Source organism: Nicotiana sylvestris, chromosome 8 (assembly GCF_000393655.2).
Source record: "Nicotiana sylvestris chromosome 8, ASM39365v2, whole genome shotgun sequence".
Classification (NCBI taxonomy): Eukaryota; Viridiplantae; Streptophyta; class Magnoliopsida; order Solanales; family Solanaceae; genus Nicotiana; species Nicotiana sylvestris.
The window spans coordinates 2,519,821-2,545,725 of record NC_091064.1 but is presented as its reverse complement, the minus strand read 5'-3'; the positions used below and the strand labels follow the sequence as shown (position 1 = coordinate 2,545,725).

Sequence of the window (25,905 nt, the reverse complement as noted above, 5' to 3'; positions counted from 1 at the left end):
GAACTTTCTTACATCTTGATTTACTAAAATATAGCAAAATTTAGTTATGCTCCTAAAACTATAAGGGACATTAGAATTTTTATTTGATTTTACTGTTATGATAACCTATGACCTTTACAGGACAAATTTAGAGAGACAACGGAGAAAGCTATTTTGGATAGTGTCATGGAATTATGATAAAGGACTAACCTTGATACAACCAAGTTATTGACCTAATGAGAGAAGCAACAAATGAACTTTTGTAGCTTGGCTCCTCAGAGCCATAAACAAGAGATTAATGAATAGATAGAGATATTTTTCTAAGGTTTCTGGTTATTAAGTTCATATATCTGATGCTTTTACTGTATGATATGAGCAAGTTTTTTTTATCTATCTATTAATTTGACATTAGTCATTTGCAAAAGGTTTCCTCTCCTGCTAAAGAGGATGAGCTAAAAGTAAATTGTCCAAAATTATTTAGAGAAAAAGCTTATATATGTCAGGAAGGGTTAGAGAATTTGGCTTTTATGTTTCTCTTTCATGCGAATAATGATGGTATGGTTGTTTTGGTTCAACTTGTGCTTTAGGTTTGTGCCACTGGCATCTATCAAAACACTCGTGCTCTTATGACCCATAAAATGATTATTGGAAATTCAGGTTTGTTTTCGTGACGACTTCACTCTCACAAGCTTATATAGTCCATTAGAATTAATTGGTTGACACTCCCAGAATGATAAGTTTCTGATGTCCTGAATCCTTAAAAAAACATGCCAATTCTTTATGCATGTCTAATTTTTAATGCTACGCTTCTATTAAATTACTTTTTCTTAATATTTTTATCTTCTATTCTTGATATGTAATTGGCATTTTTTATGCGACTTTTCTATTATCAGTATAAGGTGTTTTAAGTTGCATGTTGGACAATTGATGGGAATATTGCAAGGTTAGTTTATTTTTCTGAAGATGTTCAACAGTTAATAACAAAGACACATGTGATTTATGTCGGACATACACTATTTTAAATTTGTCCCTTGCTTTTTTAAGTATGCATATGTATAGTCTGAGTTGCAAACTATATATGTAAATTTTTAAATATATTTTTTTCTTCTATATAGTATATACATGTATATCTCTTGAGTTCAAAGAGTAAGCTTACGTGTAAGGTTTATATATTGGGCTGCCTTTGCACTGTGTATGCTGAAGTATTTGTCAGAAGTACAATCGAGTTTACTTTGTTTCACCTATATTTATTACTTACAATGTTGCAACATCTTCCTTACATTGTTTTTTGCTTAATTTACTTCATTGTCTTTTTTTGTTGTATATAGAGACTATTTTCAAGGCCATTTGCTGGTTCATATTAGGTTTTGGTTATTGATGTCATTCAATTTATCTATGCACATTACATCTTCATTTAGAGCAATGGGTATTTTAATTAATTTTATCCACACTTTTTGACGATCCTTGCGAAAAGTTCCTTCTTTCTTGGTAAAGTTCATCACCCCAATTGTGAAGGTGACTTTTTTTTAGCTTTTCTTAAATAACCAAAGTACATCAATCATGTTCAGAAGTAGTAAATACATTAGTCTGCATATTGTTATTTTGCAGGCTACTCATTAAAGTGAGAAGATACTGTTATTTTTTTACCATGCCCGAGTATGAGTCATGAAGATAGAGTTTAAGTGCCAATTCAAGTTGATGGTCCTTTAAGTACTATAAGGTTTGTGTACAACATATTTTTTCAAACAATCAAACATTTCATCAAACCATCAGTTGTTGCATCTTTATCATATTGTCATTCCTCTCTCTTCTCCCTTTTCGGCTTGCCTTATAATATTATAGACCTTGAATATGTTACAATGACTAGAGATCTATTAGCTACGTTATTGTAAAGGATTCAAATGCCAATTGATGTTTTTATCTGTGAGAGCTCAATGTGATGGCTTTAGTTTAGAGAATCAGATTGTATTTGGAGTGTTATTTTGCTTCAACAAATCAAAAAATAACTACTTTTTTTATGAGTATAAATTCGTGTCTAAAAAGATGCTCACTAATGGAAGTTTGTCTACGATTTAGTATTGTCATTATATTAGCAACCTAAACTTTGTACTTTTTATGTGTTTCTCAGCCAAATATTGATGTCAAATTCATGAAGGAAAACATATTGAGAACATTGATAAGTTGCATGTCATCTTTGGCACAAATTCTTCAAATGGATCTTAAACCAGCATGGACAATACATGTGATGGTAGTGTATAAGATTTATCTCAGAGCAACGCCTTCTTCATCGCCGCGTTCAAAGCAGCCCATAAAGAGGAGGTGCAATGACAATACATTAGTCGATATGATGAGTGTCATTGCTACAAATATCGGGAGGATTGCAAATGCTTTGATAGAGAGCAGCCAATGCGTGTGCTTGGATGAAGTGTTTGGCATGATAAAATATTGTCGGATTCAGTGATGATTTAGTGATCGATGCATGTGAATTCCTTTCTCTCGATGAGAGAAAAGAGGAAGATATTCCTCAAATAGGATGAGATATTCAGAAGACATTGGTTATTGAAACGTTTACGTAGTATTGATCATTTAATATTTAGACTGTACTCTTATTGATTGACAATATAGACTTTAGGTAAAATGTGTGTTATCATAAAAAGTAAATGTATTCGTTTTGGAAAAAATGTAAATAGCCAAAATTAAATGAAAATCTAATCAAACGTATCTCCTTAGTATTGGTATTTTTATTTTTACGTTAAACTATTGATTAGAGGTACAATATTTTTGTTGATTATTACTTTATTTCTTAAGAAAATTGTAGTGTCCTATTTTGGACTTGAGTATATCTCGAGGGATGATTTTTCCATGCCATTTTTTAACCATCATATTTGCTATTACACACGTCCTATTTGCTGTGCATGGGCCTACTTTGAAGTATGGGAAGTGATCAAGATTAAAATCACTATGTGATTTCTGTTGGAGCTACTTGAAATAGAATTTTGTGCAAGTTGGTGCACCCAGATTAACCTTCGTTTGTGACTGGATGTGGAATAAGATTTGAACCAAATGTAATGTCCTTTATGTTTGTACTTGAGTCAAAAATTTATGCATTTTCATGTGGACTAATCCTTTTAAAACGAAGTATTGATGTATCATTTCTCAAGTATGTTGTAACACCTCTTGGAGATTGGTGGTCCCTAACTACAAATTTATAGAGACATCCCGATAGAATTCACTTATTTGTCTTTTGGTTTAATTTCTTTTTAATGCGGTCGATAAATTTAGTCTGCAATATACATTTGTTTCTAATATCTCTCTCTGCTCTTTTTTGTTTGAAACGATCCGCGCATCGCGCGGGTAAGTATACTAATTTGTAAAATAGCCTCTATGTTGCTAAAATACGAAAATTCTAATATAATATACTCCCTCCGGTCATTTTTAGATTTTCACTTTTACTTGACACTTTACGCATATCAAGAGAAGACAACAAATTTTATCCTATTATACCCATAGTATTTATTATTTATTTCAAATCATTTTCTCAAATCCAATAAAATAAGCATCAATTAATATGGGTCTCATGGTAAATTATGCACTTCATTTATTATTTCTTAAGAGGCGTAAAAAGTCAAAATGTGGCAAGTAAAAGTGACCATGGGGAGTACAATAATAACAATAACCTAGTGGAGTCCCACAAGTGATGTCTGGAGAGGGTAGTGTGTACGCAGACCTTAACCCTCCTATGAAGATAGAGAGGTTGTTTCCGGAAGACCCTCGACTCAAGAACGTAAAAAAAATGGAGCAATAGAGATAGCAACAATAATATAATAAGATAGTGTAAGCAAATAATACAACAAATAATGATAGACATCCAGGGATATGAAACTACAAGAATAATGTCAATCTTACTACTAATACTGACATATCGTATAGAAACAAGGGACTAGGAATAAGAAGGTACCATATTATTACTACTAATGGTAAGACAAGGCAGAACTCTAGACTGCTATCAACCCACCATCCTAATTTTTGACCTCCACACCTTTCTATCGAGTATGACCTTGGAAAACACGGTAAATGGTTACACACGACGAATAGAGGGCGTGATATTCGTACCAAACTGGACATCACGACGCATATCTCGCTTGATGTCAGTTATGGATCAGTAATTAACGAGAAAGGAAGATTTTTACCTTTTAAGACTTGTATCATGGATGAAACTCTCCTACTATATAAAGGGGAAGTTTTTCTTTCGTAACACACATTGTAAGTTGTAACATAAAAATCAAAGCAATTCAAGTTTATTTATTTGCTTTCTAACTACTGCTAAACTTTTTATTTAATTATTTCGTTCGTCATTCACAACTGAGCTCGAACCAAGGGTCCGATCGAGGACAAGGTTACTATTCAATCTAGGTTCGGGTGTGATGACCCAAAAGGTCATCACTTGTTTTAAAACAAAACTTTCATATTCGGAGGCCTTGAAAACCTCATTTAGAGTTACCTCAATTTGTGTTCACAATCCGGGCGCGTAGCCGGAAAGCTTAAATATGAAATTTTGTGAAAAATGATAAGTTTTGACTATAAAATGAATAAATTTGACTTCGATCAATATTTTGAATAAACGGACCCGGATTCATGATTTGGCGGTCCCGGAGGGTCCGTAGGAAAATATGGGACTTGGGCATATGCTCGGAATCGAATTCCGAGGTCCCGAGCCCGAGAAATGAATTTTTAAAAGAAATTATTTTCTGAATTTTTTTAAGGAAATTTGAAATGAAGTTTGATTAGAAAGAGATGGTATCGGGATTGTATTTTGGTTCCGGCGCCCGATACAGGTCTTATATATGGTTTAAGTCATTTTTGTAAATTTTGGTTGAAAACTGATGTCGTTTGACGTGATTCGGACCTAAATTGCTAAATTTGATACTTGGTGAAGTTGGAGAAAAAGTTCTTGATTTTGAGGTTTGATTCATTGTTATTGAGCTTATTTTGGCGATTTGATCGCACGGATAAGTTCGTATGATGTTGTTCAGTTAGTACGTGTGACGACCCGGCCAGTCGTCTCATGAGTAACTGCTCCGTCTTCCTCCATTTCAGCTTATTTATGCTTCGTTATCTGTGCTTTATGTGATCGGGTTGATTGGTTTGCGGTTGGTGTGGTTTTGGTAAAAAATGAGACACTTAGTTTCTTCTAAGAAGGCTTAAGTTGGAAAAAGTCAACCAGATGTTGACTTATGTGTTAGAGGGCTCGGATGTGAGTTCCGATGGTTCGGTTAGCTTCGGGAGGTGATTTGTGACTTAGGAGCGCGATCGGAATGGATTTTGGAGTTGTAGAGAAGATTTAGGTTTGAATTGGCAAAATTAATATTTGGCAATTTCCGGTTGATAGGCGAGATTTTGATATAGGGGTCGGAATGGAATTCCGAGAGTTGCAGTAGCTTCGTTGTGTCATTTGGGATGTGTGTGCAAAATTTCAGGTCATCCGGACGAAATTTGATAGACTTTTTGATCAAAAGCATAATTCAAGAGTTCTTGGAGTTCTTAGGCTTGAATTCGATATAATTTGATGTTGTCTGAGGTGTTTTGAGGATTGGAACAAGTTTGGAGGATGCTTTAGGATGCGTTGGTGCTTTTGGTTGAGGTCCCGGGGGCCTCGGGGGTGATTTCGGATGGCTAACGGGAAGTTTGGAGTTGAAAAATATAACAGAAAAATTGCAGCAGCTGTAGCAGGTCCAAGATGACTACAGGGGCGCGACCGCGGTAGGCGTCACGCGGACCGCGCCGGCTTGCGCGGAAGGGGCGCGACCGCAGTAGGCATCTCGCGGACTGCACAAAAACGGGCGTGGGCGCCGTAGGTGTCACGCGGACCGTGCTGGCTTGTGCGGACCGCAATCAATTGGTGCGGACCGCAGTCGATTTGGTGCGGCCCGCGGTGAGAAGACCTGAAGGGTACTCTATATAAATACGAGGTTTTGGGTTTTATTTGATATTTTGACCTAGAGAGCTCGGATTTTAGCGATATTTTGAGGCTTTTTCAAGAAATTCATCGAGGTAAGTGATTTTAACTCAGATTTGGCTAAAGTACATGAATCTATCATTGAATTCATCATTTGATTCGTGATTTGGGATGGAATTTGGGAAGAAAATTGTGAAAACTTTCAAAAATGTAAAATAATGATTTGAAGGACCAAATGGTAACGGAATTGGATAATTTTGGTGTGGTTAGACTCGTGAGGGTATGAGGATTCTGAAAATATAAATTTTACCCGATTCTGAGACGTGGGCCCGGGGCTCAGGTTTTGCTAATTTCGAGATTTTTGATATTTGTTTTATTGTTTTTGCTTGGGCTATGTTCCCTTAGCATATTGTTACCTATTCGTTCTGATTTTGGATAGATTCGATGCGCGTGGAGGCCAATTTGAGAGGCAAGGGCATAGCGAGCTAGAGTTTTGGCCAGTTTGAGGTGAGTAATGATTTTAAATGATGTTCTGAGGGTTTGAAACCCCAGATTTGCACAACGTAGTGCTATACTAAGTTGAGATACACGTTGTGTGACGAGCGTGAGGTTCAATGCTATAGGGATTGGGACTTGGTCCATCCCGAATGATATTTTACTACATTTTTGATTGAGACATATACTTTATTATTGTGAATTGGGCTTGTTGCCATACTTGGGGCCTTGTGCCGACCTGTAGAACCCTTAGGGGATTTTTGACTGGTTTTCCTCACTTATTTGGTTAAAGAATTTATATCCTCAGTCATGCTTCCAATTGTTTAAGAATGATATGAACCAAATTTTTGAAATGTTAATCATAAATAGGAAGAGATATGAGGGCTGAGATCCCGACCGTACATTATGTCCGAGAGGCTATGATTTTTAAATGACTGAGAGGGTTAGAGGACCCAATAGTGAGGATATTTTATATAATATGGATCGGGCTGCGCACCGCAGCAGATATATATATATATATTATACACATTATGGATCGGGATGCGCGCCGCAACAATTACTTATATGGATCGGGCTGCACGCCACAACAAATATAAAGCGCTTGGGCTGAAGGAGCCCCTCCGGAGTCTGCACACCCCCAGTGACCACAGTCGACTATTATTATTATAGATCGGGCTGTACGCCACAACGATAAATGGATCGGGCTGCACACCGCAACAGTATATATATATATATATATATATTTGATTCGGTTATCGTGAGAAGTATATGAATTGAGAACTGAGGATAAGAACGAATAAATGAACTGAAATGCTTGAGGAGCTGATTTATACTGATTATATCTGTTTTACCTGGTTTAAAGAATTTCACATGATTTCCCCATTCACTGTTGCTTAAATGATTTTATTGTTTTGATGTAGAACTGCTTAGTGCCTTTACGTGATTTCATACTATCAGCCATTATTTATTGTTATTACTCACTGGGTCGGAGTACTCACATTATTCCCTGCACCATGTGTGCAGGTACAGGTATTCCTGAGGCATAGAGCGAGCTTTTCTACCGTTTTGTCTTCATCGGAGTTATCGAGGTAGCTGCATGGCGTTCGCAGACCCGATTTCTCATTCTATCTCCACTTATGATTCCGCATTTTAGACATATTTCTGTATTAGATTGTTGAAACCTTGTATTAGAGGCTCAGACTTGTGACACCGGATCAGTGAGCTGTTTTACAAAGATTTTTTTTGTGATTATGGTTTCCGCACATTTCATCTGTTAAATTCATACTTCTATTTATATTAAATTGGTATTAAATCCCGAAAATTGGTATTGAATTATAAAGAAAGAGATTGTGAGATGTTAGTTGGTCGGGCTTGCCTAGCATTGTGTTGGGTGCCATCACGGCCGGGGGTTGGGGTCGTGACAGTACGTGTGTTTGGTTAGGAGTCCCGAGGGCTCGAGTGTGATTCGGATGTGTTTCGGAAAGTTTTAAACTTGGGAAAAAAGTTGCATATTTATAGAAGTTGCAGGTCTCTGAAGCCAGGTCTCGCGGTCTGCGGTGGAAACTTCGCGGCCGCGGTGGGTGCTCCGCGACCGAGGTAGGATTTGTGCGGTCCGCGGTGAGCAAGGCAAAGCCTCCGCGGCCGCGCTCTATTTCTTGCGGTCCGCGATGGAGCTCCGCGGCCGCATTCTATTTTATGCGGTCCGCGGAGGAGCTCCGTGGCCGCAATCCTTTTTATGTGGTCCTCTGAGAGGGTATGAGAGGAGTATATTTAAATGGACATTTCAGTTATTTTTTACTTTTCAAAACCCCAAAACATAAGAGGCGATTTTTCAAATAACCTTTCTTCTCCAAATCAATTGTAAGTCGTTTTTAACTAGGTTTCTTCAATCATTAACATCTTTTAACATGATTTCAACTTCAAATCAATTATTTTCATGGGGGAAATTGGGTGTTTTGGGTAGAACTAGGTTTTCACAAAAAATGGGGATTTGGACCTCGATTTGAGGTTCGATTTCAAAACAAATTACATATTTGAGCTCGTGGGGGAATGGGTAATCTGGTTTTTGTCCGAATTTTGAGTTTGGACCAAGCGGACCCGGGGTCGAATTTTGAATTTTTGGGGAAATCTTTATAAAACCTATTTTCATGCATTAGAATTGATTCATTTAGCATTTATTGATATCGTTAAGCAAATTGTGGCTAGATACAAGCGAGTTAGTGGTGGAAACAAGAGGTAAAACAGTAATTGAGGCTTGAATTGTGTTCGTTGCATCGAGGTAAGTGTTTGGTCTAACCTTAGCTTGATGGATTAGGAGTTGTGTCCTATTTGCTATTTGCTTCTTGTCGAGTACGACATATAGGCATGGTGACAAGTATCTATACGTTGGTGTCAAGCATGACCGTGAGTCTTATAATGTGATTTTCATGATTTCGTTGTATTATTCATGCCTTGGTGAAGATTTCTAATTGTTGTATAAAGTTTGTGGAAAGAATTGTGACCTATGAACATTGAGGAGCATTGGCTCAAGTTGTATAGTAAAATTGTGAAAGTATAAGTGACAATTGAACCTCTAGAGCATTATCTCGAGTTGTGAAATGAGTTGTGAAAGTATAAGCGATAATCGAACCTCTAGAGCACTGGCTCGAGTTGTGAAGTGAATTGTGAAGTAAAATTGAGAAAGAGAAGAGATCCTTATGTTGTCACCCTTACCGGGCTATTGTTGATTTATTTGTTGTTCCCTTGCCGGAATTTAATTGTTTAATTATTGTTCTATTGTTGGGATTTGATTGGTGATTTGTTGTTCCCTTGCCGGGATTCTTATTGCAAAATTTCCTTTATTTTCTTACCCTATTGTTTGTGATTATTGTTTGGGTGAGGAAGAGAGTTAAAGCACGAAGGGTGATGTCGTGCATTGTTTGTTATTGTGAGGAAAAAGTGTAAAGCACGAAGGGTGATGACGTACCGCACGATGTACCATTCCGTACCGATTTTATTGATTATATGGTAAGGAAAGAGAGTAAAAGCACGAAGGGTGATGCCGTGCACATTTTTATTATATGATTGTTTTGGTGAGGACGAGAATAAAAGCACGAAGGGTGATGCCGTGCATTTTTGATTTCTGATTCTTTGTTGATATCCGAGTTATGTTGTTTCTTTCATTACTTGTTGTTATTTGATTTACTTCGAAGTTATAGATTCCCTTACCCCATTTGCCTTGTGATTGTTGTTTGGGTGAGGAAGAGCGTAAAGCACGAAGGGTGATGCCGTGTATTATTTTGGTGAGAACGGGAGTAAAAGCACGAAGGGTGTTGCCGTGCAAATTGTTGATTTCTGCTTCCTTGTTGATATTCTAGTTATGTTGTTTCTTTCCTTACTTGATGCTTTTCTATTCGGAACTATTATCTCCCCCACAACATATTTTTCCCTCCCACATTGACTGGTTATTTCTGTATTTTTTTCTGCTGTATATATATATATATATATATATATATATATATATATGAACTGCACAGGTTTATTTGGTAGTCTGGTCCTAGCCTCGTCACTACTTCGCCGAGGTTAGGCTAGACACTTACCAGCACATGGGGTCGGTTGTGCTGATACTACACTCTGCACTGTGTGCAGATCCAGGAGCAGCTTTCGGACAGTAGTTGGAGGGTTTCCTTCAGTCCACTCGGAGACCCAAGGTAGACCTGCAGGCGTCCGCAGACCCTGGCATCTCCCTCTATCTCTATTTCCTGTTTCATTTCCTTTGTTCAGAAATAGTGTATTGTATTTCTTTAGACCTTGTATGTAGTAACTCTTAGACAGTCTGTGACACTGTGACACCAGGTTTTGGGGTATTTGAGGTTTTTAAAAGTTGTAATAGACGTAGCCTTAAGATATATAATTGTTGACTTCCACTTATTTATTTAAAATTCCTCTTTTATCATATTATCGAAGTTATGTTGTTTCTTTCATTACTTGTTGTTATTTGATTTACTTTGAAGTTATAGATTCCTTTACCCCATTTGCCTTGTGATTGTTGTTTGGGTGAGGAAGAGCGTAAAGCACGAAGGGTGATGCCGTGTATTATTTTGGTGAGAACGGGAGTAAAAGCACGAAGGGTGTTGCCGTGCAAATTGTTGATTTCTGCTTCCTTGTTGATATTCTAGTTATGTTGTTTCTTTCCTTACTTGATGCTTTTCTATTCGGAACTATTATCTCCCCCACAACATATTTTTCCCTCCCACATTGACTGGTTATTTCTGTATTTTTTCTGCTGTATATATATATATATATATATATATATATGAACTACACAGGTTTATTTGGTAGTCTGGTCCTAGCCTCGTCACTACTTCGCCGAGGTTAGGCTAGACACTTACCAGCACATGGGGTCGGTTGTGCTGATACTACACTCTGTACTGTGTGCATATCCAGGAGCAACTTTCGGACAGTAGTTGGAGGGTTTCCTTCAGTCCACTCGGAGACCCAAGGTAGACCTGCAGGCGTCCGCAGACCCTGGCATCTCCCTCTATCTCTATTTCCTGTTTCATTTCCTTTGTTCAGAAATAGTGTATTGTATTTCTTTAGACCTTGTATGTAGTAACTCTTAGACAGTCTGTGACACTGTGACACCAGGTTTTGGGGTATTTGAGGTTTTTAAAAGTTGTAATAGACGTAGCCTTAAGATATATAATTGTTGACTTCCACTTATTTATTTAAAATTCCGCTTTTATCATATTATCGACTTGTGTTTGTTAAAAGAAGCAAAAATGAAAGTGCAGCAAGTAGTTAAGATTTGGCTTGCCTAGCTCCCATTAGTAGGCGCCATCACGACTCCCGAGGGTGAAAAATCTGGATCGTGACATCGAGCTAGGCCATAACACTAAAACTGGTTTGATCATTTATTTTGTCTCTAACTTATTTATTTAATATTCTTGACTATTTATGTTGAATCAAACCACGTATTCTTAAAACCACGTACAAATTTTATTGTTATTTGATTTAAGAGTAAATAATGTTATTAGGAGGATGAATTGGTTTTCTCCTTCCCTCGGCCTCTAAATAGGAAAATTATAGGATGATAAAATATATAGTCAACGGGAAGATCATGCATGTGAAATGAGATTCTTTACATGCAGTAACAATGCGTAACAAATACGAATTCAGAAAAATGATAAATAAATATACTGTAATGTAATTAAGATGGATATTACTTAAATATGCCCATGTTGAATTGTGATCCATGTTGTGATATTTCTAAAAAGGTGGACAAATGTCCTTCCACGTAGTAAAAATGCATGCAAGTAAAGTGGACAAATGTCCATCCATATAGCAAGATGCATGCAAGTCTTGACAATCATACTTGACAAATGACAAGAGACTTGACAAATGGCAAGAAAAGCCTTAAGCTTTTTTGCCTATAAAAGGGTCTTCCCTTAAGCCAATGTCAATCATTAGAAATCCTTCTCATACGTCTCTCTCTTCTCCTTCTAATTCCTTTTCTATAATATTTAATTAACATTACACATTAGTTGTTCTTCCTTTTTTTCCTACTAGCTAGATTTGTATAATATTTAATCTTGCTGATTTCTGTATCCTCTAAATAAAATAGAGGTAAGTTTGTTTAATCCTGGAGAAATATTTCATACTGCTGAAATAGTTTCTTAGGACAGTGCCCAGCACGACTCAAGCCAGTTGGTGTATTTTCGATCACAAATAATATTATTGCGGTATTATTATTATTGTTACTTTTCAATGTCATTTCTCTACAATAATAGAAACTATGGCAAGTAATACTACTACAAAATTTTTTGATGGTGCTACCAATTTTGGTGTTGTCTCTACTGCTACTGCTCTAGCTGTCCTGCCAGATATTCATGGTGTTGCAAATACGTTATTGCATCCACAACTTTGGCAGACACTAATGTCCAAACACATGTATGTGAATAGACATGGTTACATATCCAATGCTAATATTAAAACCTTCAAGAAAAATGCACCTCAATGCAAAAGAAGAGTTGGGATAAATGATAATCTCGCTAAGCCAAAATTAAATTTGACTAAAGCAGATAATATAATTATTGCGGTCATTTCCCAAATAAATAATGTGGTCAATGTGAGAGATTGGGTGATAGACTCTGGTGCTATTAGGCACATTTGTGCAGACAAAAATAAATTTTTGTCTTCTACCCAAATTGAGGACCGAAAAGAAACTATTTATCTTGGTGACTCAAGAACAACTCGTGTTATTGCGAAAGGAAAAATTCTTCTCAAATTCACATCCGGTAAAACTCTATCATTGAGTGATGTATTGTATGTTCCTAATATTCAAACCAATTTGGTTTCTGTGGGGTTATTAGGAAAAGTTGGAGTGAAGGTTTTATTTGAAAATAATGAGGTCGTATTGACCAAAAATGATATTTTTGTGGGCAATGGATATTGTAATCATGGTTTATTTGTGCTAAATATTTTCGATACTAGCAATAAAAATGCATCTTCTTCTGCTTATATGGTTGAGTCAATTTCTTTGTGGTATGCTAGACTAGGACATGTTAATGTCACGTATATAAAGAAAATGCAGTCGCTAGGATTAATATCTGGTTTAAACTCAAGTAATATTAACAAGTAGCTAAAAGTACTAGAAAGACCTGTTTTTCCATAAATAGAGAAACTGAATTATTATTTTTAATTCACACTAATTTAGGCTACTTGAAGCAGACTATGACTAGAGGTGGTAAAAGATATTATGTGACTTTTATTGATGATTTTTCTAGATATACTAAGTTGTATTTGCTTAGAAATAAAGATGATGCATTTAATGCTTTTATTTCTTATAAAACTGAGGTTGAAAATCAACTTAGTAGAAAAATCAAGAGAATTAGATCAGATAGAGGTGGAGAATATTTATCTTTAAATGATTTTTGTGAAAATAATGGAATAATTCATTAAATAACTCCGCCTTATTCACCTGAGTCAAATGGAGTAGCTGAAAGGAAAAATAGAACATTGAAAGAGATGATGAACTCTATGATAGTTAGTTCTAATGCTCCTAATAATTTGTGGGGTGAAGCTATTTTATCTGCATGTCACTTACAAAATAGAATACCACATAGAAGAACTGGCAAAACTCCGTATGAATCTAAAAATATGCTGATTGCATACTTATTGGATATGCTGAACATAGTGTTGCATATAGATTTCTTGTTTTTAAAAGTGATGTGCTTGATTGCAATACTATAATTGAGACAAAGAATGCAGAATTCTTTGCACATATTTTTCCACTATTTGATAAAAAATTTCAGACACCCGTTGAAACAAATAGTGAAATTACCTCTAATGAGGAATTGAGAAGGAGTAAAAGGCATAGGAAAGCATATTTTTCATATGGAAATGATTTTCAAACTTTTCTTGTCGATAATGAACCATCAAATTATTTTGAAGCTATATCTTCTTCAGATGCTAAATATTGGAAAGAGACAATAAAAGTTGAAATTGATTCTATTAAGAAAAATAATACATGGATTTTAACTGATTTACCTCCTGGTGCAAAGCCTATTGGTTGTAAATGAATTTTCAAAAATAAATTTAATCTTGATGGATCTTTAGATAAATATAAAGCTCGGTTAGTAGCAAAAGTTTTTTCTCAAAAATAAAATATAGATTATTTTGATACGTTTGCACCAGTGACTAGGATTTCTTCTATTCGAATTTTAATTACCTTAGCTTCAATCCGTAAGCTTTTTATCCACCAAATGGAAGTGAAAATTGCTTTTCTAAATGGTGATTTAAAAGAAGAGATTTATATGGTTCAACCTGAAGGCTGTGTCATTCCTGGACAAGAAAATAAAGTTTGTAAATTAATTAAATCTCTTTATGGCCTTAAACAAGCTCCTAAGCAATGATACGAGAAATTTGAACAAGTCTTACTGAGAGACGATTTTTCTTCAGTTGAGGTGGATAAATGTGTTTATACTAAAGTGGTAGACAATGATTATGTGATAATATGTATATATGTTGATGGCATACTCATATTTGGTACAAATTTAAATATTGTGCAAAGTACAAAATTATTTTTGTCTGCTAATTTTGATATGAAAGATCTTGGTGAAGTAAATACAATATTGGGAGTTAAAGTTATAAGGAGTGGAGATGGAATAATATTCCCACAAGAACATTATATTGAGAGACTTCTTAAGAAGTTTGAATATATTAATATCACATCCGTGGGCACTCCTTTTGATGCTAACTCTAAGTTGAAAAAGAATAATGGTGACCCAGTTGCTCAATCTAAATATGCTCAAATTATTGGGAGTCTGATGCATTTAATGAATTTTACAAGGCCTGATATAGCCTATGCAGTATGTAGACTGAGTAGATATACTCATAATCCCAATAGAGAGCATTGATCTGCATTAGCTAGACTAATGAAATATCTGAGAGGAACCATGAATTATGGTATCCTATATAGTGGATTTTCTTCTACTTTAGAAGGGTACAATGATGCAAACTGGATCTCTGATTCAGATGAGACAAAATCCACTAGTGGTTATGTATTCACCCTTGGTGGTGGTGCAATATCGTGGAAATCAGTTAAACAGACGATCATTGCTAGATCGACTATGGAATCAGAGTTTGTAGCTCTGGAGTTAGCTGGTTCTGAGGCTGAGTGGCTAAGAAACTTCTTAGCTAATATCCCTTTAACAAAGGACGTATTGCCTCCTATGACTATGCATTGTGATTGTCAAGCGGCAATAGCTATTGCAAAGAATAAATCTTATAATTGTAAAAGTAGACACATGAAATTGAGACATGATGTCATAAAACAGTTGTTGAGAGATGGAATAATTTTCATTGACTATGTGAAGTCAGATATTAATTTGGTTGATCCTCTGACTAAACCCGTGGGAAGAAAATTAATATCTCAAACCTCAAAAGAGATGGGGTTAAGGCCGACATGTTGTCAATAGAGATGGTAACCCAACCTATGTGATTGGAGATCTCATGAAGTAGGTTCATATAGGTAATAACAAGTTGATATTGGCACTGAAGCACTAAAAAGAGTGTTTGACTTCTACTAATTGAGAGGCTGAATTATAACTCTTAATGAAATTCATAGTCCTTATGAATAGTGTATTTAAAAGCAGTATACACTTAATGAATTCACCTATATGAGAGTGGAGTGGGCCGCTCCTATGAGATTTTGGCCTAGTCTCTAGAGCTCTTTTGAATAACCAGGCGCGCGCATGGCCTATTGGGCGCAAAACCGCGTTGAACAGCAAAATTACCGGGGGTCGAAATGTGATTGATAAAATCTCTGACTTATAATAAAAGTTATTGGTTCATAAAAATATTATATTTTACCCGTAATTCTGTGAGTTAAATTTTATTGATCTAAGTTTGGTTCATAGTCCAGAAGACACCAAACTTATTGTATTTGGACCATACAAATCCAGCAAACCTTACTCTTCTTTTATGAATTTTTTGAATTTATGTGGGGGAACTGTTGTGATATTTCAAAAAAGGTGGACAAATGTCCATCTATGTGGCAAGATGCATGCAAGTAAAGTGGACAAATGTCCATCCATGTGGCAAGATGCATGCAAGTCTTGACAATCATACTTGACAAATGGCAAGAAAAAAGCTTTTTTGCCTATAAAAGGGTCTTCTCTTAAGCCAATTTCAATCCTCAGAAATCCTTCTCATACGTCTCTCTCTTCTTCCTTCTAATTCCTTTTCTATAATATTTAATTAACATTACACATTAGTTGTTCTTCCTTTTTTTTTCCTACTAGCTGGATTTGTATAATATTTAATTTTGTTGATTTCTGTATCCTCTAAATAAAATAGAGGTAAGCTTGTTTAATCCTAGAGAACATTTCACACTGTTGAAATAATTTCTTAGGACAGTCCCCAACACGACTCAAGCCAGTTGGTGTATTTCCATTCACAAATAATATTATTGCAGTATTATTATTATCGTTACTTTTCGGTGTCATTTCTCTACAATCCATACTTAAGGATACAATTTCATGAAAATATACATCAATTTAGTCCTCAAATCGTAAGAGAACTATATCAAATTGGTCATTATTATTGTTGTTTCTTTCTTATTCACCTTATTCTTTCTTTTTCTCTAATGGCCTGATGTTGGAACGTCAGCAATTAAAATCCAGGACACTAGCCTGAAGTTTGAATTGTACAGTTTGGACTTCATTACACAATGTCCCTGAAGTTTGAATTGAAAAACTGAACTTAAGAATACAACATCCTGAACTTTTGAACTAAAAAAATAAACTTAAGGATACAATATCGATTTTTGAACTATATTAAGAACCTGAAATTAAGGACATAATATCCTGAAGTTTTGAACTGAACACAAGAACACAATATCATGAAGTTTTGAAATGAAAAACTGCAGTGTCCTAAATTTCGAGCAAGCGGAGAAGAAGAAGAAACAATATTTGCCCGTTAAAGAATTTGTAATCGCTAGCTAAGATGTAAACACGTGACTCTCGATAGAAAAGTGTGAAGGTTTAGTATTAGGGTTGAAGGTTGACAAGTAGTCGAGAGTTTCTCCTAGGCTTTTTAGTAGTACTCGTACTATTCTTGTATTTTCTTTTTTGGATCTTTATTATTATATATGTTGTGCTGTTTGCTTTCGGTTTCCTATTACCGTGTTGTTGCTATTGATTATTGCTTTCTTTTCACTATTCCTTGAATCGAAAGTCTATCGAAAACAATCTCTCTAAATTCACAAGGTAGGTATAAAGTCTGCATACATATCACCCTCCCAGACTCCACTTGTGGGATTATACCGAGTTTGTTTGTTGTTGTTGTTGGCTAAAACGTAAACAACTATCTTAAAAGTGGCTATCTGATGCCATTTCCATTTCCACCTCAAAAAGGCCATTTGCGCAAATGACCCGAAGATTGGTTAAAGAAACCAAAGCCTAACTCGGTCGTTGAATTTAGCTAAAACCCCTCTAATGGCAGAAACCCCTCTTCCCTCAATGCCCATCCATGGTTCATTGAACAAATAACCAGAACCCACAAATGATATTCCTCAGAAAATTCAATTCATGGCACTTTTTACAAATTCTTCAACTCCATAAACCTCCCTTAAACCCAATAGCCTCAACATGCTTGAACTCTTCAACCCCATATCAATCTGCACAATTTTCATCATATTTTTTGAGACCCTTTTCACTTTCAGCTCAGTCTCAACAGAAAGAATCAGCCAATTCAGAAATTGTATCCAAAAAGAAACACAAAAAATCATTGGGTGTTTTCTTTCAAGAAGCTGTCGGACTCATAGAAAAATCTGAACAATCAGAAAAAAGTGAGGATGAAAGTGAAAATGAGGTACTGAAGTGTAAATTAAGAAACTTGGAGGAAGAAGTGAGGATTTTGCTTGAGAAGAAGAAAAATGAAAAAGCTAATAGGAAGAAGGAGGAGGGTAAAAATGGTAATGGGGTGTGTGAAAATGAGGGAAAGAGTAAAAATTTACAAGAATTATTTGTGAATGAGGAGGGTAAGAATGTAAAATCAAGAAAGTCAACGCCATTGACTATGGAGGCTAGAAGTGGTAATGGGGTGTGTGAAAATGAGGGAAAGAGCAAAAAATTACATGAATTGTTTGTGAATGAGAAGGACAATAAGAGTGTGAAATCAAGAAAGTCAACGCCGTTGACTATGGAGGATCATAATGTGTACAAAGAGCTTTCACCTGATATGGTGATGTTTGTGACACATTTATACAATGAAGGGTACTTTAAAGATTCAAACTTTTTGCCTAGGAAGAGGTTTGACATTACTTGTTTCGAGAGTAGTTATGCCCGCGATTTTGTGAAGTATGCAGCTGAGCAGTTTGGTAGAGATCACCAAGAGATTGCTAAGTAAGGATCAACTTTAGTTACAGTTACCCGTTTTTCCATATTGATTGCGATTAGTTTTCTGCCTGTTATGTTTGTTTATTGAAGTTTATCATTGTCTAATTTGTGTTTTGTTGATCAACCAAAATATTTCAAGAATGACATCTTTGACAGAGTTCAGTTTGCTAATTAGTGGAAAAAACAATAGTTTTTGTAAACTGAAACATTGATTATGTTGCAGTGTTTAGAAATATGTCATTCTTTCGGATATCTCAAGTGTAGGAAAATGTCGGCAGACTTCAGCAGTGCACTTCTCATCATAAAATGCAAAGAGACATAGATATGTGCTGATTTAAGCGATATGATTAGAGCGTTTTATCCCTGCCCCAGCTTCTTTACATGTGCAGAAAAGGAAAAGAATAGGAGAGAAAATGCTCTATGAAATCATCATATCATCCAACATATAAGAACTCATCTTACGCAGCTTCCCTAGACTGAACAGCTAAGAATGCCTCCCTTTATAGAAAAAATTGTCTAGCATAAATCTTTAGCAGATATAATAGCCTTAAGAATACAAAAGGCTTTAGAGGACAGTGTCTAGTGGAAGAATCATCTCTTCTCTCTGCTCAATTTACTTCACTGCTCTAATAATGCTAATTGCGTATATTAGAATTCCTTACTCTGTATTATCTCCTACAAAATGCTATTTTACAGTGTACCGGAGGTCTCTTCAGTTGTAAATGCTGACTCCTCCACCTTCCAAATCTTGCACTCATATTTTGATTCTTCTGTTCCTCACATGCTCTCTACGACAAATTGTATACACCTAATTCTCTGCCAATTGTTGAGAATAAACACTGGTTCAACATAGACCAATCCGTGTTGCACTATGATTTCCTTTGTAGAATCTCCAACTAGGACTACTTTCAAGGTAACCTTTTTAGAGCAAGCTATCAACATATGGAATTTATGTTTCCAGTAAAATTCAAGGTGAAAAATCTTTTTGAGCTTTCTTCAATGCTGAACTTTTCAATAAATGATCAGTTTACTATTAATTAGAAGTGAAAATTCCATTTCTGTACAATTACAAACTAAGCCGGTAAGCTCAGTGTTAGCCAGTTTAGACTAAGGATATATTTCTAGGTGGGATTGAAGAGATCAGATTCTGATTACCTTATAGAGCATGACAATGAGCAATTTCAAAGTCAAATCTATCAATTCCGGGAGTATAGGACTTATAACCCTTTTTTATTGTCGTGGGATATGGACTGGTTTCATTGAATTTCAATTTCAGATGTGCACGTGTTTCCTTTTTGTTCCTCTTTTTTTTTCATTCCTTTTCTTGTCTAGTGGTTATTACTTATTTGATAGTGACAAAAATCTTGTTATCATAGTAATGGGGAGAAAGGTACGGAGGAGATTGATACATAAAGAAGATTTATCAAAGGAAAAGATTAATACATAACGAAGTGTGTTGAGTACCATAGACCTGGAGGTTCAATTGGTGCTCGAAAAGGGAAAAGGAAAAACTGACAAAATTTTACTTTTCACCTTTATTCTTGCCCTTCATTCATGTTTAATCAATTAGCGGAAGTACTAAGAATATAAAATACAGCCACCATTTGGCTGGAAAAATATTAACCTTCTAATGAGACGATATCAGAATATAGATGTACAAGAATCAAATGAGTCTTTAATTTGACACTTTGGTCTTAGGATCTTGACCTTAACTTAGGCTAACTGCTTGTTGGGGAACTGGGGAAGTACTGATATAAGTGAATATTAAAGGGGAAAGTCTGTGTAATATTCGAGCTTTTTTTTTTTGGGATAAGTAACGTGTGTGAGTGTATGTTACAGACATACACTATGGTCATTTTTTTTTTGGGTTTGTTATGCTGTCTATCATCTGCTTTGAAACAGTTCATTTTGACGAATTCCCACATGTGGCCTGTATCGTGTTGTGGGAGAGGGGTGGGGGGGGGGTGTTTGTTCAGATGTTTTTTTGGTTTAAACACTACTTTATATCCCCTAGCTTTCTTCATTCAGATCCTTAATCTATTGACTTGGTTGTGCAGATGGTTGTCTGGCAGTGACTTGAAGAACGTGGCCCTTTTTGGTTGCCCTTCTGTTGCAAAGAAGACTGTTTTTTCTGCTAAGAGGTTGCGTACATATTTCAGAATTCAAGAAGATAATGTGAGTCTTCCTGGATATTCTCAAAATTCTTCCCACCTTCCTCTCGATTCCCCATATGATCTGAAATCATGTGCTTATTTCAGGTATGCCGCAAATGTGCCTTAAAAGCGTCATGCAAGTTTGTGAATCAGAGTGTGTGGAAAGGCGATATGACAAATTTACACTTGGCTGTTGTGATGAGGGTTATTACTTTGTATGCGTTGGAGTCGGTTCCTCCCCAGTTAGTGATACCAGATGAAATAAAGGCTTCTGTCAGTCGATTACTGAAGGACATTGTAAGACTTAGTCAAACTGTTTCTTAACGCTTCTTCAGAATCAGACGAGTCGATCAGCATACAGGTAGAAAATCTGTAAATGCGTCTCCGATCAAAACACATTTTTCCTTGATTCAAGGTCCTACATCTTTAACGAGATTGCAGAAAATGTATGATGACTTTCAACTGAAAACTGAAATGTACCAATGTCAAATATTCGCGTTTTGCCAGGAAATATATCATAAAGTTTCTCCATGAATATACGATATATCATTACTTCTCATTCTGAACCTGGAATAATTGCTCGAACAGTCGTTGATTCTTCACCTTTGTGTTCTAGAATTTTTATTAGAAGTTGTAGATGCTAGAATTTGGTCTCTATATTGTGTTATAAAAACTAAGTGCTAGAACAAAGTCCATCTCTAAGTGTTTTGAGACAGAACAGATGGAGTGACTAGCATCCCACAGGACCTTCCTTTGTTTAATAGTCACTTGTTTCACTTTTATAGGTTTACATTGGATTATTTGGATGAAAACATAAACTGAAAATCTGTCGTGACTGTTACCCGCACTAGGTGTTTACACTAAACTATACTAATTATCATAATTAAGTGCTAAATTAAGGTGAAAATGTGTATGAATTGACTATTTATTTAGTGATGACCACATTTGTGAAAACATATGTCATGTATTTATTAGGTTGACGCAAACACCCGGGACAAGTAAGTTCTTATAGTGGGTGTGAACCTGACAGTTAAAATACTCCCTCCATTCACTTTTGCTTATCCACTATGCTAAAAATACGCTTGCACTTTTACTTGTCCATTTTAGAAAATCAAGAGAAAGACAAATTTTTTTCCAATTTTATCTTTATCATTAACTACTCATTTCCTAAATATTTCTCGAGATTGTTTGGAATGCTATTATTATAATGGATGTTATAGTAAAATATGTATTTCATTTATTATTTCTTAAAGGGAGTGCAAAGTCTATTGTGGACACAAAATAAAAACCGAGGCAAAACGATTATAGCCCCTGCTCCCGCCTTAAAAGAGTTACCCTTATATCCGGGTTAGTGATGTTTTTATTGAAATTATTAATCCTTGATCTTAGAAGATTAATATTAATGTATGGGTCAAAATTTGTCTTTAGAATATTTGAGCCAAGATAGTATTAAGGGAAGAGTTCCCAAGTTGTCGTTCGTCTAAATGGCCCAAGAGCAGCGAAATCTGTGGTCGAAGAGTCAACGTGCGTCGTAGTAGTCGAGGTGTCAACAAGGGTTGAGGTCGAGCATCGTTGACAGAGCCATAACGACTAGTTTTCAATATAGGATATTAAAGAGAATATTCTAGTGGATATTCTCCGCACTTATACTATTAGGGTTTCTTAGGAACATGTATTATATAAATAGGAAAAAAGACAATAATAGGGGACATGTGATATTCATTTGTAAAGAACACATGACTTTGACGCAAAGATTCGGCTCTCACTTGCTAAGATACAAACATCACCATTTCGCTGAGATTCTTGTCCAATTTTTTTTTACCATTAGATCCGAGAATAACTCGAATATTCAAAGATTTGTCTATCATTCCTCATTGTCACGAAGAACATCCACTTATTCCTTCCTTTCTTGGTATGGTTGTTCAAAATCGAACCGAAGCGATGGCTTATTGGTTTATTGTCATCGGATTATCGGATAATGGATGGTGAACAGATTGAGATTTCATAATTAACGGCTTAACGGGTTGGAGACGGATTACTCAATTTTCTTATCAGGTAAATTGTTAAACCGTTAATTTTTTTTATATTACACTAGTTTTCTTCATGTTTAGGATGCTCAACTGGATTTTGTATAGTGCAATGAACTGGAAGTACTTGACTGATCATATCGTAGTCTAGAACTTGAAGTAATTTGTTGAATTTTCCGATGGTTTTATCCGTAATAGCTTAATTGTCTGGTTTTATGTCCTTTTTTGCATGTATCTAACAAATTAAAGTCCGATTTTCTTGATTTTTGGTTTTACAATTTGGATTTCTTGTGAAGAACGAATATTACTGAAAGTTTGATTGATTCATACGTGTATGAGTAGTCTTGAATATGAACTAGATTGGAACTTGGAAGAAGACTCTTCAATTCAAAAATACTGTTAGATCTTAGATGGTATTAAAAATATGGAATTGATTTGAAACCGTTTAGTATTGATTGAATGATTATTCAAAATATTTCTATTTGGTTTAGCCGATAAATCGCCCGATAATCGTTAATACGATACCAATCCGTCCGTTATCTTATTGGATGTCTAACATATTACTACATTTATAATTCGATAACCGATAAGCCACACCGTTAAGCGTAATTATCTGTCTGATCCGCCCGATAAGCACTCTTATTTCTTGGATGACCTATTTACTCTATTTACTTAAATGTCGTTGTTGATCTTTATCATTGAATGCTATTTTATTACATCTGGTTTCTAAAGTATTTATTGCATGTTATCGCCATTATTCGACCAGACTTACGTAATATCTGTTGCTTCTTTAAAAACCCCATATAGGGATATTATTGTTAGCTAAGATTAACCCTTACTTACATAAATTTAATTATTTGAACCAAGATTTATATTTTTTTGTCAAACAATTTGGCGATGTATGTGGAGATTTCTTAGTTAAATTTTTATTTTTCTTTGGATCTACAATTAACGCAGGCCACTAATGTCAAAAAATTCCGAGATCTCATTTCATTATGTGTACAAAACCCTACATGGTAAGTAACCAAGAGGAAAGGACGAGATGAGGCTTCCCAACCAACCTCTTAAATGGCATCAATGAGAGCTGTGAAACAGTAGTTGAGGACACGACGCCTAGCGCATCCCCTAGGCGGCAAAGGTCACCGCCCCACACTGCAGCATAACAAAACCTAGCGCTAAAGGGGCCTCCACGTCTACAGAGGAAGGGATGCCCCAGCTGTGAAGAAACTCCTCGAGGCATGGCTAATCAACATGCTAGCAAGCATCCTCAACAAACCCGCCCCAAGCATGACTGCGGAAGTCGCAAGAACTTGCACGATACAACAAACAGATAAGTAGTGCAACCAAACCCTCCCTCCAATGACATGTATAACTTACAACATTATTGATAGTGTAGGTGATAAACGCCCGCGCTGCCATTCTAAAAAGGAATGGAAGAAATGTAGAATGAAAACAAGACACTCTGAGACCAGATGAAAGAACACAACAAGTGTCCTCCATTCTGTTGAAGAAGTTTGGTGAAACCCTCATAGGAGGGATATTAACATGGTATTCTCAGCTACCAACCCACTCCATAAATTTTTTTGAATAAATGGCCGATAAGTTTGTAACCGCCTGTGCCGGAGCCAAGAAAGCCTAGGTGAGAGTAAATGACATATTTGCTATCAGGCAATCCTTGGGTGAGGGACTAAGGGACTTCCCCACCTGGTTCAACCGAGTAAGGATGACTCTGCCAAATGTATCTGAAAGGATGGCAGTCGCAACTTATTAGAACGGGCTGAGCAGAGATGGTTCAAGAGCAACTAGAAAACTATTGAGCCGATTGATGAAGTATCCTCCAACCACTTGGGACGAAATCCACAATGCTTATTGCGCCGAGGTCCGAACAGATGAGGACAACCTCAATGGGCTGACTCACCGACTAACCTCAGTACAAGCTGAATCACAAAAGATCGAAGTGACAACACAAGAAGAGATCATCTAACTCTGTGACCTAACAGGGATCAACATCAACCTTATATCAGGACAATCGCCACACACTCCCTCCGCTACTAAGAAGGCATGTCCAGGCCAAGGACGGGAACTCACCGGAATGAAATAGGTATGTGATGGGTTATCAATGTCTTTGCCTTATGTTTCTTATGTTTTGATGATCTAACAAACTTGTTGTGAAGAACCAGATAGAGAACCTGGCCCACATGGTATATATTTCAACTGACCTGGTCCAAGTCTGAAAATCAGCAAATGAATGAATGACCACAGGGAGGAACACAACAGGGACCTGGTGACCTGGTCCCTTAGGGTTCTCCGACACAAGTACAAGTCAGTGACTATCCACAATCATTATAAAGAGGAACACAACAAGGACCTGGTCCCTTAGGGTTCTTTGACAGAAGTACAAGTCACTGTACAGCTGGAACGTAGCAGCAGAAGGTGACCATCTCGCAACTGTTACAGAAGAGGAACACAACAAGGACCTGGTTCGTTAGTGTTCTCTGATATAAGTACATGTAGACTATCCAGCTGGAACGCAACTGCACAGAAGTGGTTGTGCAGACAGTACAACAATCACTTCTCATTGGGAAGAAGCGTGTACCAAGAATTGACATCACTATCTATTGTGATGTCTTTTGTGATATAACAACCTGGTGCAAGGTACAACATCCTTTGTGCATTCAGTGATACTCTCTCAAGCATAACAGTGTTTATCCGGCATTGAAGTCACTGGTGTGTCAAGAACAAGAAGACAACTCCACTAAGGATCGGTTTCTAAAAGAGTTTATGTACATCCGTAGTTGAGTTGTAATTTTATTATTTGCTCTTCATTGCATTTCCTAGTTTGCTTTCTTAGGAAAAAAACCAAAAATTCGTAAACTTCCGAGTTTATGTTGTGACTAGGAATAGTCATAAGTTTAAAGCCTTTGTAACTAGGAGAGTTATAAAGTGGCTTGTGGTGAGAGCATCACAAGTTAATTGAAGTCTTTGTAATAGGGTTATTGCAAAGTGGCTTGTAATAGGAAGATTGCAAGTTACTGAAGTTAAAATCCTACAAGAGTAGGTCGTGGTTTTTTGATCCCCTTGTGTGGGATTTTTTCATGTAAAAATTCCTTGTCTTTTTTACTTTCAGTTTCCATAGCTTTCTTAGCATTATCTCATGTAGGACCAGGTACTCTACAGTTTGGTGGACTCATATAAACTAACAATTGGTATCCGAGCAGGTTCTTTCTAAAAGGTTAACACCTAGAAAGGATCTCAATGGCTGCTCCACCCAACTTTGAGGAAGGACAATCAACCTACAGACCTCCCAGATTCAATGGTCAGTACTATGGCTGGTGGAAGGCTCGCATGCATGATTTTATGATGGTAGAAGATTCAGAACTGTGGGACATCATTTGTGATGGTCCACATGTCCCCAT

The 25,905-nt window shown here is 36.2% G+C and overlaps 1 protein-coding gene across 1 annotated transcript; it reads left to right on the top strand.

Annotated features, from left to right (window-relative positions):
- Positions 1–17,381: 17,381 nt before the first annotated feature.
- LOC104232295 (uncharacterized) lies at positions 17,382–20,997 on the top strand. The gene is made up of 3 exons (XM_009785465.2): positions 17,382–18,315; positions 20,367–20,484; positions 20,568–20,997. Exons 1-3 carry the CDS (start codon positions 17,474–17,476, stop codon positions 20,784–20,786), a joined length of 1,179 nt encoding a protein of 392 aa, XP_009783767.1. The 5' UTR covers positions 17,382–17,473; the 3' UTR covers positions 20,787–20,997.
- Positions 20,998–25,905: the final 4,908 nt, after the last annotated feature.